The sequence below is a fragment of the Bombina bombina genome, chromosome 2 (assembly GCF_027579735.1).
Source record: "Bombina bombina isolate aBomBom1 chromosome 2, aBomBom1.pri, whole genome shotgun sequence".
Classification (NCBI taxonomy): domain Eukaryota; kingdom Metazoa; phylum Chordata; class Amphibia; order Anura; family Bombinatoridae; genus Bombina; species Bombina bombina.
This window is the reverse complement of record NC_069500.1, coordinates 51,573,218-51,591,188: the sequence shown is the minus strand read 5'-3', so window position 1 is coordinate 51,591,188 and position 17,971 is coordinate 51,573,218. Positions and strand designations below refer to the sequence as shown.

At 40.9% G+C, this 17,971-nt stretch overlaps 1 protein-coding gene across 2 annotated transcripts in view; it reads right to left on the bottom strand.

Annotated features, from left to right (window-relative positions):
• Positions 1–17,971, bottom strand: part of PIK3C3 (phosphatidylinositol 3-kinase catalytic subunit type 3) — a 655,170-nt gene that overhangs the window by 484,700 nt on the left and 152,499 nt on the right. For both annotated transcript variants that reach the window (XM_053701053.1, XM_053701054.1), the window contains one exon: positions 23–109. In XM_053701053.1, the coding sequence (XP_053557028.1) occupies positions 23–109 (87 nt within the window). The remainder of the gene's footprint in view (positions 1–22; positions 110–17,971) is intronic.

Genomic DNA, 17,971 nt, shown 5'->3' with positions numbered 1-17,971 from the left:
CAGATGCCGTCTTGCCGCTTACCTCATTGATCATTTCAATCTCTCTAAAGGTCAGCCTGTCCAGCCAATCCACTTTCACCATGTGACCTTGTCGATGAGCCTTGGTGAGCTAGGAATACAAATGACACAATGAGGAGGGAAACTAGCACACAAAAAACAAATGGAAAAAACTGTAACTTGCAATTAGACTGCAAACTGTCAACATAAAAGTTACTGCACAAGCTGTCAATGTAATAAAGTGACCTTGTATTTAATTAAACACACACTGAAAACTTGTTAAAAAAAAAAAAAAAGCATCTGCACAATACATTCCAAAGCACATAGCAAAGGCACTGCAACCAATCACAGATGACTTCCTAAAGAAGGGTGAAAGAATACAATAGGGGGTAGAAATAATGTAATAAAGGGATTTCTAAATATCCATCTATGTACTTCTGAAAGGCCAAGAATCAAATAAGGTTAGAGTCTTGCAAACACATTGAAATCAATAGCCTATATGGGTCAAGATGCTGTTAGATTCTCTCTGTGCTCAGATATTGCAGGCGGTCATAGGGCTTAAAACAAACTAAATTAAAAGACACACAGAACATCTAATTTAGTCTGTCACATGTGTCCTTATAAAACCTAACATATTACAGTCAAAGGGAGATTTGATCTAATACAAAAGTTATATGTTTATATAATATACATTTATATTTCTATATTTTTTATTATTATTTTACCCAGACTTCCTCATAGATGATGTCATTAAAAACCGCAGGCATCATCATTTACACCATAATTGTAATTAGCTCATGAAGCTGCAAAAATAAATAAATACATAAATATTTTTTTCCTCACACAGATGTAAAAGCAAAACTTAAAGGGACACTAAACACAATTTTTTTCTTTAATGATTCAGATAGAACATGCAATTTTAAGCAATTTTCTAATTTACTCCTATCAATTTTTTCTCTCTCTCTTGCTATCTTTATTTAAAAAGCAGGAATTTAAAGCTTAGAGGCCAGCCCATTTTAGGTTCAGCACCCTGGATAGCGCTTGCTTATTGGTGGTTACATATAGCAAACCAATAAGCAAGCATAACCCAGATACTCAACCAAAAATGGGCTGTCTCTTAAGCTTTACATTCCTGCTTTTTAAATAAAGATAGCAAGAAAACAAAGAAAAAAATGATAATAGGAGTAAATTAGAAAGTTCCTTAAAAGTGCATGCTCTATCTGAATCACGAAAGAAAAAAAATTGGGTTTAGTGTCCCTTTAATCCTTTGAGTGCTAATGACGGTTCTGAGCCGTCACAGAGTTTCTCACTCTGGTGCTAATGACGGCACAGAGCCGTCATGAGCACTCTCCCACCTTGAGGGAGTTCTGGGGGCTCCTAACAGCTCCTACCCCGGCGATCGATGCCTGTAGAGTGACAGGCATCGCCGGGGCTTCACGTGATGCACGGTGATGTCACGCGCAATAACGTGATGACGTCACCGTGCAACTTTATGTATACTTAACAATGTTAAGTATAGGAGGAGGGGGCATCTAAGCAGCTACAGACCCCCAAGACCCACTGTTGGAAAGGGAATCGCCTTTCCAACAGTGTAAGTCTTGGGGGTCTGTAAAAAAAATTAAAAAAGTTAAAAAATGTTTTTTCAAAAATTAAATAAATTAAAAAAAACTTAGAAAATATTAGCACCCAGGTGGGAAAGTGCTTAGCACTCAAAGGGTTAAGTAAATTATATTTAAATTTACACATTTAATTTCAATGTCAATTTTTAACTGGATGTATTTCCATATACAAAATTAAATATTATATCCATCTAATAAAAATTCAGAAAAAAAAATGTTTTCTATTTGATCTAAACATATTTTGCTTTCAGACAAGCTATACATTACCTAACAGAACATAAATAATAAACATGAAAAATTAAAAATATTAAATAAAAAATGTTTATTTAATAGTATTACAAAATAATTGTAAAAAAAAATCAATATGCCAGTCTTAGAATATAGCTTCAGTTCAACATCGTAGCATACAGAAAAAAATATATATACTGTATATTATAAGTAATTTGCATATAAACAAGCTATTTCAGCAATTTTTAAACCATGCATGATAAACTATAGCAATTTTTTCAAGTCCATGATGAAACTGATTTTAAAAAAAAAAGCATGATGGAATTACTGATTTAATAAATGATATCAAGAAAAAAAGAAAATTTATGCTTACCTGATAAATGTATTTCTTTTTTGACACGAGGAGTCCACGGTTCATCAAATTACTATTGGGAATATCACTCCTGCCCAGCAGGAGGTGGAAAAGAGCACCACAGCAAAGCTGTTAAATATCACCTCCCTTCCCTACCACCCCAGTCATTCGACCGAAATAAAGGAGAGAAAGGAAGCAACAAGGTGCAGAGGTGTCTGAAGTTTATAACCAACCAATAACCTGTCTATAGAACAGGGCGGGCCGTGGACTCATTGTGTCAAAAAAGAAAAATTTATCAGGTAAGCATGAATTTTCTTTTCTTTTTAATGACACGATGAGTCCACAGATCATCTAATTACTATTACACAGATGATAAGGGAGGGACAAGACAGGTAACCTAAATGGAAGGCACCACTGCTTGAAGAACCTTTCTCCCAAAAGAGGCCTCAGCCGAGGCAAAAGTGTCAAATTTGTAGAATTTTGAAAAAGTGTGAAGAGAGGACCAAGTTGCAGCCTTGCAAATCTGTTCCACAGAAGCTTCATTTTTGAAAGAACATGAGGAAGCAACAACTCTCGTGGAATGAGCCGTAACTCTCTCTGGAGGTTGCTGTCCAGCAGTTTCATAGGCAAACAGAATGATACTCTTCAGCCACAAGGAAAGAGAAATAGCTGTAGCTTTCTGTCCCTTTCGTTTTCCCAAGAAAACCACAAACAAGGCAGAAACAAGGCCAGATTGTGCAGAAGCCGTTCCTTCTGAGAAGAAGGATTAGGACATAAAGAAGGAACAACAATCTCCTGATTAATGTTCCGGTTAGAAACTACTTTAGGGAGAAACCCTAACTTGGTACGTAAAACTACCTTATCTGAATGAAAAATAAGGTCATACTGTATTGCCGAGAGCTATGACTCTCTACGAGCAGATAAAATAGCAACAAGAAACAAAACTTTCCAAGATAACAACTTAATATCTAAAGAATGCATAGGCTCAAACGGAGCCCCTTGAAGAACCTTAAGAACTAAATTAAGACTCCAAGGAGGAGTAACTGGTTTGAACACAGGCCTGATCCTGACCAAAGCCTGACAAAAAGACTGCACGTCTGGAACGTCTGCCAGACTACTGTGTAACAAAATGGACAAGGCAGATATTTGACCCTTAAGGGAACTTGCCGATAATCCCTTCTCGCAGAAATGACAAAATTCTAGGAATCCTAACTCTACTCCAAGAGTAGCCCCTGGATCTCAACCCGTATCTTGGGAGTTTGGCATTCTGCCGCGAAGCCATGAGAACTAATTCTGGCTGACCCCACTTGAGAATAAGGCTGGAGAACACTTCCGGATGGAGTTCCCACTCCCCCAAATTAAAAGTCTGCCTGCTCAGAAAATCCGCCTCCCAGTTGTCCATCCCTGGGATGTGGATCGCCGACAGACAGCAAGAATGGGCCTCCACCCACTGAATTATTTTGGATACCTCTGTCATCGCCAAGGAACTCCTCGTTCCTCCCTGATGATTGATGTAGGCCACTGACGTTATGCTGTCCGACTGGAACCTGATAAACTGTACCGAGGCTAACTGTGGCCAGGCCAGAAGAGCATTGTAGATCGCTCTCAGTTCCAGAATGTTTATGGGTAAAATAGACTCTGCCTGATTCCATATTCCTTGAGCCTTTAGAGAGCCCCAGACTGCTCCCCACCCTAGAATGCTGGCATCTGATGTCACAATCGCCCAAGATGGTCTGCGAAAGCATGTACCCTGGGAGAGATGATCCAGAGACAACCACCATTGTAGAGAGTCCCTTGTCTCCTGCTCCAGAAGAAGTCGAGGGTACAAGTCCGAATAATCTCCTTTCCATTGTCTCAGCATGTTCAACTGCAGAGTTCTGAGATGGAAGCGAGCAAACGGGATGATGTCCATTGTAGCCACCATCAGCCCGATTAACTCAATGCACTGAGCCACTGATGGTGGCAAGTATCAATAATCTTTAATTTCCTCACTTCTATCAGAAAAATCTTCATAGACAGAGAGTCTATTATGGTTCCTAGGAAAGTTACCCTTGTGTTCGGGACTAAGGAACTGTTTTTTAAATTTACCTTCCATCTGTGGGATCTTAGGAAGGACAACACCAAGTCCGTGTGGGATCTTGCTAGCTGAAGGGATGGTGCCTGAACTAGAATGTTGTCCAGATAAGGCGCCACTGCAATGCCCTTTGATCAAAGCACCGCCAACAGAGATCCCAGAACCTTTGTGAAGATTCTGGGAGCTGTGGCAAGACCGAACGGAAGAGCCACAAACTAGAAGTGTTTGTCCAGAAAGGCAAATCTTAAGAATTTGTGATGATCCCTGTGAATGGGAACATGTAGATACACGTCCTTTAAATCCACTCTTGTCATAAATTGACCCTCCTGGATCAATGGAAGAATGGAACAAATTGTTTCCATTTTGAAGGACGGAACTCTGAGAAACTTGTTTAGATTCTTGAGGTCTAAAATTGTTCTGAAAGTCCCCTCTTTTTTGGGAACCACGAACAGATTGGAATAAAAACCCAGACCCTGTTCCTGAATTGGAACGGGAACAATCACTCCCAGAGCGGAGAGGTCTCCTACGCAGTGTAAGAACGCCTCTCTCTTTATCTGGTATGCAGATAATCTTGAAAGTAGAAATCTGCCTCTGGGAGGAAAACCTTTGAACTCCAGAGAGTATCCCTGAGACACTATTTCTATTGCCCAGGGATCCTGGACATCCCAAACCCAGGCTTGAATGAAGAAGGAAAGTCTGCCCCCTACCAGATCCGGTCCCGGATCGGGGGCATGCCCTTCATGCTGTCTTGGAATCACTAATCAGCTTCTTGGACTGTTTTCCTTTGTTCCAAGACTGGCTGGGTCTCCATGTAGGTCTAGCTTGTTCCTGCTTAGACTAGAAGAGGAAGAGTTTCCTTTGAAATTTCGAAAGGAAAGAAAATTCCTTTTTGTTTATTTCTCTTATCTTGAGGGAGAAGATGACCCTAACCTCCTGTGATATCGGAAATAATCTCCTTTAGATCAGGTCCAAACAAGGTCTTTCCCTTGTAAGGAATAGCTAGAAGTTTAGACTTAGAAGACACATCCGCAGACCAAGGTTTTAACCATAAGGCTCTGTGGGCTAGAATAGAGAAACTTGAAATCTTAGCTCCCAATTTGATAACTTGAAGGGAAGCGTCCAAAATAAAAGCATTAGCTAGCGTAAGAGCTTTTACCCTATCTTGGATCTTATCCAAGGAAGTCTCTGTCCTGAGGGCCTCAGACAGTGCATCAAACCAATATGCCGCCACGCTAGTGACGGTGGCAATGCACACAGCCGGTTGCCACTGCAGACCCTGGTGTACATAAATCTTCTTGAGTAACCCCTCTAACGTCTTATCCATAGGATCTTTGAAAGCACAACTATCCTCAATGGGAATAGTAGTTCTCTTAGCCAAGGTGGAAATGGCCCCTTCTACCTTAGGAACAGTTTGCCAAACCTCTTTAACAGAATCGGCTATTGGAAACATCTTCTAAAAACATAATTTATGCTTACCTGATAAATTTATTTCTCTTGTAGTGTGTTCAGTCCACGGGTCATCCATTACTTATGGGATATATTCTCCTTCCCAACAGGAAGTTGCAAGAGGATCACCCAAGCAGAGCTGCTATATAGCTCCTCCCCTCACATGTCATATCCAGTCATTCGACCGAAACAAGACGAGAAAGGAGAAACTATAGGGTGCAGTGGTGACTGGAGTTATAATTTAAAATTTAGAACCTGCCTCAAATAGACAGGGCGGGCCGTGGACTGAACACACTACAAGAGAAATAAATTTATCAGGTAAGCATAAATTATGTTTTCTCTTGTTAAGTGTGTTCAGTCCACGGGTCATCCATTACTTATGGGATACCAATACCAAAGCTAAAGTACACGGATGATGGGAGGGACAAGGCAGGAACATTAAACAGAAGGAACCACTGCCTGTAGAACCTTTCTCCCAAAAACAGCCTCCGAAGAAGCAAAAGTGTCAAATTTGGAAAATTTGGAAAAAGTATGAAGTGAAGACCAAGTTGCAGCCTTGCAAATCTGTTCAACAGAGGACTCATTCTTAAAGGCCCAGGTGGAAGCCACAGCTCTAGTGGAATGAGCTGTAATTCTGTCAGGAGGCTGCTGTCCAGCAGTCTCATAGGCTAAGCGTATTATGCTACGAAGCCAAAAAGAGAGAGAAGTAGCTGAAGCCTTTTGACCTCTCCTCTGTCCAGAGTAAACGACAAACAGAGAAGAAGTTTGTCGAAAATCTTTAGTTGCCTGTAAGTAGAACTTCAGGGCACGGACCACGTCTAGATTATGCAAAAGACGTTCCTTCTTTGAAGAAGGATTAGGACATAAGGATGGAACAACAATCTCTTGATTGATATTCTTGTTAGAAACAACCTTAGGTAAAAACCCAGGTTTAGTACGCAGGACTACCTTGTCTGAATGAAAGATCAGATAAGGAGAATCACAATGTAAGGCAGATAACTCAGAGACTCTTCAAGCCGAGGAAATAGCCATCAAAAACAGAACTTTCCAAGATAAAAGCTTAATATCAATGGAATGAAGGGGTTCAAACGGAACCCCCTGAAGAACTTTAAGAACCAAGTTTAAGCTCCACGGAGGAGCAACAGCTTTAAACACAGGCTTAATCCTAGCCAAAGCCTGACAAAAAGCCTGGACGTCTGGATTCTCTGCCAGACGCTTGTGTAAAAGAATAGACAGAGCAGAAATCTGTCCCTTTAGTGAACTAGCGGATAAGCTCTTTTCTAAACCCTCTTGTAGAAAAGACAATATCCTAGGAATCCTAACCTTACTCCATGAGTAACTCTTGGATTCACACCAATATAAATATTTACGCCATATCTTGTGGTAAATTTTTCTGGTAACAGGTTTCCGAGCCTGTATTAATGTATCAATAACCGAATCTGAAAACCCACGCTTTGATAGAATCAAGCGTTCAATTTCCAAGCAGTCAGCCTCAGAGAAATTAGGTTTGGATGGTTGAAAGGACCCTGAATTAGAAGGTCCTGTCTCAGGGGTAGAGACCATGGTGGACAGGACGACATGTCCACTAGGTCTGCATACCAGGTCCTGCGTGGCCACGCAGGCGCTATCAGAATCACCGATGCTCTCTCCTGTTTGATCCTGGCAATCGGTCGAGGTAGCAACGGAAAAGGTGGAAACACATAAGCTATGTTGAAAACCCAAGGGGCTGCTAGTGCATCTACCAGCACCGCTCCCGGGTCCCTGGACCTGGATCCGTAACAAGGAAGCTTGGCGTTCTGGCGACATGCCATGAGATCCAGATCCGGTTTGCCCCAACGATGAATCAGTTGAGCAAATACCTCCGGGTGAAGTTCCCACTCCCCCGGATGAAAAGTCTGGCGACTTAGAAAATCCGCCTCCCAGTTCTCCACGCCTGGGATGTAAATCGCTGACAGGTGGCAAGAGTGAGACTCTGCCCAGCGAATTATCTTCGAGACTTCCAACATCGCTAGGGAACTCCTGGTTCCCCCTTGATGATTGATGTAAGCCACAGTCGTGATGTTGTCCGACTGAAATCTGATGAACCTCAGTGTTGCTAACTGAGGCCAAGCTAGAAGAGCATTGAATATTGCTCTTAATTCTAGAATGTTTATTGGGAGGAGTTTCTCCTCCTGAGTCCACGATCCCTGAGCCTTCAGGCAGTTCCAGACTGCTCCCCAGCCTAATAGGCTGGCATCTGTTGTTACAATCGTCCAATCTGGTCTGCGAAAAGTCATTCCTTTGGACAGATGAATCCGTGACAACCACCAGAGAAGAGAATCTCTGGTCTCCTGGTCCAGATTTAGCAAAGGGGACAGATCTGAGTAATCCCCGTTCCATTGACTTAGCATGCATAGTTGCAGCGGTCTGAGATGTAGGCGCGCAAATTGCACTATGTCCATTGCCGCGACCATTAAGCCGATTACTTCCATGCACTGAGCTACTGATGGGCTTGGAATGGAGTGAAGGACACGGCAAGCACTGAGAATCTTTGATAACCTGGACTCCGTCAGGTAAATCTTCATCTCTACAGAATCTATAAGAGTCCCTAGAAAAGGGACCCTTGTGAGTGGTAACAGAGAACTCTTTTCCACATTCACTTTCCACCCATGCGACCTCAGAAATGCCAGAACTATCTCTGTATGAGACTTTGCATTTTGAAAACTTGACGCTTGTATCAGAATGTCGTCTAGGTACGGAGCCACCGCTATGCCTCGTGGTCTTAGTACCGCCAGAAGAGAGCCCAGAACCTTTGTAAAAATTCTCGGGGCCGTAGCTAACCCGAAGGGAAGCGCTACAAACTGGTAATGCCTGTCTAGAAAGGCAAACCTTAGGTACCGATAATGATCTTTGTGAATCGGTATGTGAAGGTAGGCATCCCCACTGTGGTCATATATTGACCCTCTTGGATCATGGGTAGGATGGTCCGAATGGTTTCCATCTCGAACGATGGAACCCTTAGGAATTTGTTTAAGATCTTTAAATCTAAGATTGGTCTGAAGGTTCCCTCTTTCTTGGGAACCACAAACAGATTTGAATAAAACCCTTGCCCCTGTTCCGTCCGCGGAACTGGGTGGATCACTCCCATCACTAAGAGGTCTTGTACACATTGTAGAAATGCCTCTTTGTCGATAACCTTGACAGATGAAACCTCCCTTGTGGAGGAGAAGTTTTGAAATCCAGAAGGTATCCCTGAGATATAATCTCCAACATCCAGGGATCCTGTACATCTCTTGCCCAAGCCTGGGCGAAGAGAGAAAGTCTGCCCCCCACTAGATCCGTCTCCGGAAAGGGGGCCCTGTCTTCATGCTGTCTTAGGGGCGGAAGTAGGCTTTCTGGCCTGCTTGCCCTTGTTCCATGACTGGTTGCCTTTCCAACCCTGTCTGTAACGAGCAGTAGTTCCTTCCTGTTTTGGAGCGGAGGAAGTTGATGCTGCTCCTGCCTTGAAATTACGAAAGGCACAAAAATTAGACTGTTTGGCCTTTGATTTGGCCCTGTCCTGAGGAAGGGTGTGGCCCTTACCTCCAGTAATGTCAGCAACAATTTCCTTCAAGCCGGGCCCGAATAAGGTCTGCCCTTTGAAAGGAATGTTTAGTAATTTAGACTTTTTAGGATTTAAGCCATAGCGCTCTGCGCGCCTGTATGGCGAATCCGGAATTCTTAGCCGTAAGTTTGGTTAAATGCACTACGGCATCCGAAACAAACGCATTAGCCAGCTTAAGGGTTCTAATCTTGCTCAAAGACTCATCCAATGGTGCTGTGCGAATCGCCTCTTCCAGAGACTCAAACCAGAATGCCGCTGCAGCAGTGACAGGCGCAATGCATGCAAGAGGCTGTAATATAAAACCTTGTTGAACAAACATTTTCTTAAGATAACCCTCTAATTTTTTATCCATTGGATCTGAGAAAGCACAGCTATCCTCCACCGGGATAGTGGTACGCTTGGCTAAAGTAGAAACTGCTCCCTCCACCTTAGGGACCGTCTGCCATAAGTCTCGTGTGGTGGCGTCTATAGGGAACATTTTTCTGAATATCGGAGGAGGGGAAAAAGGCACACCGGGTCTATCCCACTCCTTACTAATATTCTCTGTAAGCCTCTTTGGTATAGGAAAAACGTCAGTACACACCGGTACCGCATAGTATTTATCCAGCCTACACAATTTCTCTGGGATTGCCACCGTGTCACAATCATTCAGAGCCGCTAACACCTCCCCTAGCAACACGCGGAGGTTCTCAAGCTTAAATTTAAAATTTGAAATTTCTGAATCCGGTCTCCCCGAATCAGAACCGTCACCCACAGAATGAAGCTCTCCGTCCTCATGTTCTGCAGTATCAGACATGGCTCTCGTGTCATCGGCGCGCTCTGTCCTTAACCCAGAACTGTCGCGCTTGCCTCTTAACTCGGGCATATTGTATAATACTTCTTTCATAACATTAGCCATATCATGTAAAGTGATTTGTAAGGGCCTTGATGTACTTGGCGCCTCAATCTCACGCACCTCCCGAGCGGGAGACGAAGGTACTGACACGTGAGGAGAGTTAGACGGCATAACTGCCCCCTCGTTGTCTGGTGATAATTCTTTATCGGTACAGATTGACTTTTATTCAAAGTTATATCAATACAATTGGTACACATATTTCTATTGGGCTCCACATCGGCTTTTAAACATAATGAACAAGCAGATTCCTCTGTATCAGACATGTTTAAACAGACTAGCAATGAAGCTAGCAAGCTTGGAAATCACTTTCAATAAGTTCACAAGCAACATAAAAAACGCTGCAGCGCTTTTAAAAAACACAGTTGAATAACAAAAAACTAATTCAGTTATAGTCAACAATTCTTTAAATGTATTAATTAGCAGAGGATTGCACCCATTAGCAAAAGGATGATTAACCCCTCAGTACCCAAAAAAACGGATATCAAATTAATATTAAACGTTTTTATCACAGTCTAACACACTGTCACAGGTCTGCTGTGACTGATTACCTCCCTCAAAAACGAATTTTGAAGACCCCTGAGCTCTCTAGAGACGTCCTGGATCAAGGAGGAAGAAGCAGGAAGACTGTGCTAGAATTTTAACTGCGCAACAAGGCGCTAAAAAAGGCCCCTCCCGCTCATTTACAACAGTGGGAGACCTGATATAACGGTTTCTATGCACAAATATACGTTAGCCATGTGGAAAAAAAGAAAAAATTCATGCCCAAAAGGATTTATCACCAAAGTACCTCACAAAAACGAATAACATGCCAGTAAACGTTTTTTAAAAACAAACTTCTTTTAATGTCATGCAAAGTTATCACTAAGCCTGCTACCAGTCGCTTCCACTGCAGATAAGGCTTAAGCATTATTTCAGTATTAACCGTATTTTCTCAGTCAAATTCTAGTCCCTAGAAAATAACTCTACTGTGCATACATTCATCAGCCTGATACCAGTCACTACTACTGCATTTAAGGCGGTACTTACATCATACGGGTAACAGCAGTGTTTTCTTAGTCAATTCCATTCCCAGAAAATATTGTACTGCACATACCTCATTTGCGGGGGACCCCGCATGCTATTCCCATGTTCTGAAGTTACCCCACTGCTCAGAATGTCGAGAACAGCCAGTGGATCTTAGTTACGCCTGCTAAGATCATAGAAAAACGCAGGCAGTTTCTTCTTCCAAATACTGCCTGAGATAGAAAAACAGCACACTCCGGTGCCATTTAAAATAACAAACTTTTGATTGAAGAATAATTAAGTAAAAACTCCAACTCATCCCGCGACCTCCTTCTTTGTTGAGGGTTGCAAGAGAATGACTGGATATGACATGTGAGGGGAGGAGCTATATAGCAGCTCTGCTTGGGTGATCCTCTTGCAACTTCCTGTTGGGAAGGAGAATATATCCCATAAGTAATGGATGACCCGTGGACTGAACACACTTAACAAGAGAAAATAGGAGAGGGAGAAAGGAATACCCGGTCTTTCCCATTCCGTGGCAATGATTTCAGTAGCTCTTTTAGGAACTAGAAATACATCTGTGTAGGAAAGAACCTCAAAATATCTGTCTAGCTTACTAGACTTCTGAGGGACAACCACCACTGTGGAGTCACTATCATCCAAGGTAACTAACACCTCCCTTAGTAACAGACGAAGGTGATCAAGTTTAAATCTGAAAGATACCACCTCCGAATCCATCAGAGGTAATAAACTCTCTGAATCTGAAATCTCTCCTTCAGAAGCTACCGCGGTACCTTAATCTTCAGGTCTTTGGGAGGATACCTCTGAAATTGCAACCATTGCATCAGAAACCTCGCTTACTGAATGTCTGGCTTTTTTCTTATGTTTAACCTGCAACATTGGAAAGGCAGACAGAGCATCATTAATAGTAGAAGACATGAGAGAAGCTACGTCTTGTAACAAAATCCCAGAAGGGACTATAGTTGAAGCGCAGGGCACTGCTTGTGAGGGCTGTAACGTTTGGGACGCTTGGGGAGAAAGCTGCGGCATATATTGACCCTCATCATTAGACTCTTGGACAACATCTGCTTTAGAGGAGACTGGCTCTGAAAAAATATTTTCCCTATAACTCAAGGTCCTTTCAATACATGAAGGACAGAAAGGGATTGGTGGTTCCATGTTGGCGTCAAAACATAAAGAGCAGGTGACATCTTGCAAGTCCCCTTGTTTGTTCACAATTTGCCAAATAGTAAACAAAAACTTTCAAAAATATTTGCAAATATCAATTATAAAAACTGTTACTGTCTCTTTAAATTAAAAACGGCTTTCTTTTTTATTTTACTGCAGATTGTCAGTTTTAATGCAAACCACTTGTAAACAACAAAAATCAACCTCTGCACCTAAGCGCTCAGCTGAAGTGCTCCTACCTGACTGAAGATCAGATAGATTTCCCCCTTCAGACGATCCGTTTTAGTATTGCCTTTTTCTTTTGAAAGCAACAACTATACGCTGAGAGGAAAAGGAAATACCGACTGCACTAGCAGCGCATGATTACTTTTACCATGCGACTCTAGAACAGATCGGCTAAATCCTTCCTGTCGTCGCACTATTCAGACTGCTCCCTTGAACTGAAGCGCTACGAAATGGCGCGCAAACACAGGAAGGACCGCCCATCGTGGGTGAAAACCTATGCCGATGTATTGAATGTATTAACTCTTAAATCAAATAGTGAAACCACCAGAGCCATCACGTAATGGAAATGTGTAACAGCTTAAGTCCAGCCCCAGTGCCTGCTAAATAATACTGCCCAAATACTTTCCCCTCAGGAAAGATTTAAACGTCCCAACATAAAGAGCTACTTCCCTACAGAGCCCCTTATGTTTCGATTTTTTGTGATTACTGATAATCTGAGTCTCCTTGTGCCCCAGAAATATAACATAGCACTTACCTTGATTTCTGCCTGTCAGTAAGGCAGCTCTCAGACTTGAGAGGTCCTCTCCCTCACATTGACCTGAGGAAAATAAAATGCTGAGTCAATGAATACCTCAGACTGAAGGAGATAGGACAGCAATAAATATGTCAGGCGCAGTGAGAATTATGTTCCACAAGTTCCCATTGCTCTAAAGCCACCAAGGCTCTACTGAAGAGACTGATATGGACTACAGCTACACCCTAGAACAAAGCAGCACATCTTGCACTACTTCGAAAAATAATAAACTCTTGATTGAAGAATCTATACTTTATACACCTCACTTTACCTCTTCCTATCACTAACGTAGGCAAAGAGAATGACTGGGGTGGGAGGGAAGGGAGGAGCTATTTAAAAGCTCTGCTGTGGTGCTCTTTGCCTCCTCCTGCTGACCAGGAGGTGAATATCCCATTAGTAATTAAGATGATCCGTGGACTCATCGTGTCTTAAGGGTACGCCTCTTTTCAGATAAATAATCTCGGGTGCGCAGCCGGAAGTGACATCATATATTCTATTTCCCTGGTGGAATTGTATAAAGCCACTTTTTACCCTGAAAACAGGGTGTCTCGCTAAGGGGCGTATACTGCGTTTTCGTATAGGGAGGGGATACATACATTACTAAAGTGCAAAATTTAATTTGTAATTTAAAAATCATACAAAACAAATAATTTAACCATTCACACAAAAATATGCAGGACAAAAGTGTAAGGTGCAGCAAAAAATCGTAACAAAATTGTTCACCAAAAATCTTATTTTATAAAAAAAACTTACACAGGATTAATTGTATTAAATGTGCACAGTGTAAATCACAATTTAAGTACAATGGGTGTGCAAAAACCACAAATAAATGTGTAGCTATAAGTACAAAACACAAAGCATAATTGTTTTTTTTTCTTCATAAAATGGGCTGAACATTGGCATTTCATGGATGTTTATTAAATTTTCTCTCAAATCCTAACGTAATTCTATAAACATTTTCGCACTACAGTTCTCACATTTTTTTTCTCGCCAGTTAAAAGGCAAGTTTTCACTAAAATACGCAAAACACTAATTATTCTGAAAATCTGTGCATACGAAATACATTTATTTTGTATTAGGCATAATATTCAAGTTTAAAAACATGGCATTCCCCACCTCTGCATCTCGCCCTCCAATGCAAACTTCTACCAAGCAGAGAGCTACATTATTTGTATGGGAGACAACAGGCGGAGGTGTTCAAGCTTAAATCTAAAGGACATGACGTCCGCGTCCGTCTGAGGTAACACACTTCCCGAATCGGAAAGTTCCCCCTCAGACAGAAGTTCCCTGACCCCCAAATCAGATCCCTGTGAGGGTACATCGGAAATAGCCAACAAAGCATCAGAGGTCGCAGTATTCAAATTGGCTTCTGTCCTGCTGCGTTTGCCCTGTAACACTGGCAACTTAGATAAAACCTCTGTAAGAAAATCTGCCCTTTACATTGTAAGGCCCTTTCAGTATATGAGGGACAAATAGTAAGAGGGGGTTCCACAATGGCATCTAAACACATAGAACAAGTAGTTTCCTCAAGTTCAGACATGTTAAACAGACTAGCAATAGCAATAATAGTTGTTCTTTACTTGAAATATTGAGCTCTGAAGTCAAATTATATAGACAAAATTTTTGAACTAAAAAGTGTACTGCGCCTTTAAATAATAAAAGTGCAACAATTTTTCTGTTATCTCAAAAACAACTTTTACAGCAATAAAAACTGTCCTTATGTGCCCAAAATAGCTTAACAATATTGCACCACTTTGTTTAGATATGTTATATATCAATTTATATCAAATTTATCAGTTACAACAACTTTTTAGCAATTCAGGCCCCTGCACCTCGCCATAGCTCTGCTGCGGCGCCTACCTGCCCCCAGAACACACTGATTTTGCTTGAGTAGCTATTAAGTCTCTTCGTTTGCCAAAACAACTTAGGCCCCACCGGAGCCCAGGACCTTGCTGTCGGACCGATCCGGATGAATACTGCACGGCTGAGCGCGCAAAATTAGGCCCCGCCCAACGTGGGCGTAACTCTAGCCTTACTGAGACCCGCATGGGTAGTAAAAAACAAACATGTTGGTTCCCAAATAAAATATTAAAAGCCATGTGCCCCTCTTACATACACCTCAATTACAAAGCGTAAATTCATGAAAAAAAGCTGGACTCCCTCAGGTCAGTTATAATGATATGACAATGACAGCCCTTAGCAAGCAAACCGCATCTCCCAGCTTCTAGCCCACACTAAATATACCAAAATGATATCCTTAGACATATTTAGCAATCAATATAAAGAGAATTTCAGGTACACCATTTCCATATATATAGTGCATACTTATTACCCCTCCCCAGAAGGGAATAATGTCAGCTTGTTCTGATGCATCAAGCCTCCCCAGAAACAAATGACTGAACATACCTCAATGCTGCTTGTAGCATGACACGGTTCTTCACACTGAAGATGTTTCTTTACACTACCTTCAATTGCTCTGTGGGAACCAGCATGGATCTTAGATAACGTTTGCTAAGATCATCAACATCAGGTCAGAAAAATAAAATGTCTCCACTCCTCTTGGAAAGTTATAGACGGACGATTTCTCCCTGAGAAAAATAGTACTCACTGGCACCATTTTAAAATAACAAAACTTCTTGATTGAAGAATCTAAACTAAACTAACACCTCACTTTACCTCTTCCTATCACTAACACAGGCAAAGAGAATGACTGGGGTGGGAGGGAAGGGAGGAGCTATATATACAGCTCTGCTGTGGTGCTCTTTGCCACTTCCTGCTGACCAGGAGGCGTAATCCCATAAGTAAGGATGAAATCCGTGGACTCGTCATATCTTGTAAAAGAAATCCACATAAAGAAGAGGGACAGTCTATTAAGATGTGAGGAAAATTTAGTAAGGAGGGATATTTTATTCCAGAGTCAAACAGGTGTGGTGACTATTGCAATCTGTACACTCTTTAACAGGGATGTTCACCGTCTCCAGAAGACCTTATGTGGAGGCTGCTACATTATCAACACTGAAATGATCACACAATACAATGTCCGATGATGTACTCAGAATCATCCAAAACTATTTTATCTCTCTCTCTTCTTCACTTTTTTTGTTTTTCATTTCTTGTATTTATTTTTTTGACCATGAACTCTCCTAAATACTCTACTCTGCTGGACCAACAGAATTTTCAAAATTGTGCAGCACCAAAATTAAGAATTTTATATTGGGCCCCAAAGGAAACATGTTTAAAACTGTAGTTGTGAATTTGAGTAAATTATGGGGTTGAAGCGTGAGTGCGGGTGTTTTGTTGGTGTAAAATATTATTTTCCGGAACTTAAAATATGATATTTCTTCTTTTGAGAGTAGGGAAGCCTTCAAGGACCACATGCATACAAAGGCCATCATTTGTCTTCCAGTATTGCAACTCCTGTTATTTAATTAGAATTCATTATTAATTATTCATATATACAGTTCACTATTTCTACTTGGGTGTTGTGGTTTATACCAATATCATATTTGGTCAAACTTACTTTTTAATTTAAGAAATCATATATTTTTTTTATTTTTTTTATAAGCTATATATGCTGTATTTGTATTTATTAAGATTTATTTAATATAAATTAATAAAAATACACCTGTGCATTATTCTTAGGCTAATCTTGGCTTTGAGTACATCCTTCTATCTAGAATGTATTTAGTATTTATTTCCCATTTAATGTCTTCAAAGGGGTTTATCATGCTGTCAAAGTTAAAGTGAATGTAAAGTTCCATGAATGAGTGCCCGGTTTTTAAAAATACTATTACACTGCAGCTTTTTTTTTTAATATTTTTTTTAATATTTACCTTTTTCTTCAACAAAGCCAGACCAAATGAAAGTGCCCCTGTTTTTAATAGTATTTTTAAAAACCGGGCATTCATTCATTCACTTTAAACTTAAACACCCACATTCTGCTCCAAATGTGGCCAGTGATTGCAACATACATTTATAAGCCTGCTTCTCATTTGCTCAAAAATTGTATTGTCATATGAAGTGACAAAGGAAAACAACATTGACACCTTTATAACCACAGAGCAGGGATTAAACATATAGGGCCAGATTACAAGTGGAACACTAACGTTTGCGTGAGCGATATGGGGTTTATTGCGGTTGTTTGCGCTCGTCAGGCTTATTGCTGGCGAGTTGAAAGAAAATGCGATTGCTTGAGTGCAATCACAATTTACACTAGAATGATTACCGTGTCCTCAGAGCTCTGGTTAACTGTTTTGTAAAACAAAAAAGTTGCACAAAACACATAAAAAATACATTAAAAAATACACTCATAATAAAACCATTTAATACAAATTATTCAAAGAACATATTGCACAAAAAAAGGTATAAGGGCTCAAAGATATGAGGTCTCAGGAGTTAGAAAAAACAGGCAGGCAAAGGCTTTTAACATTGATATACATACATAAACATATCTAATGATGTTATATACATATACTATATATATATATATATATATATGAACAAGCGAAAGGAGCGCTCAAAACTCTTGCATACTAGATGTATTGGCAGTATCCAGACAATGCAGCTATTAGAAACCACTGAAGGCAATCCAACCTTCAGTGAACGAAGAGCATAAAATGCGCAAGAAAAAAGATACAAAGAGAATGGGTCTAGCGCAAAGCATACAAAAAAGTAAAAGGAATTGATAGAATGTATCAATACACCCTTCAAGTAACTGTGAGTTACTATTGTGGATATATGTATCCATATATCTCTCAGTCCACAGGTTCCCAGAATGTCGACTGTGGT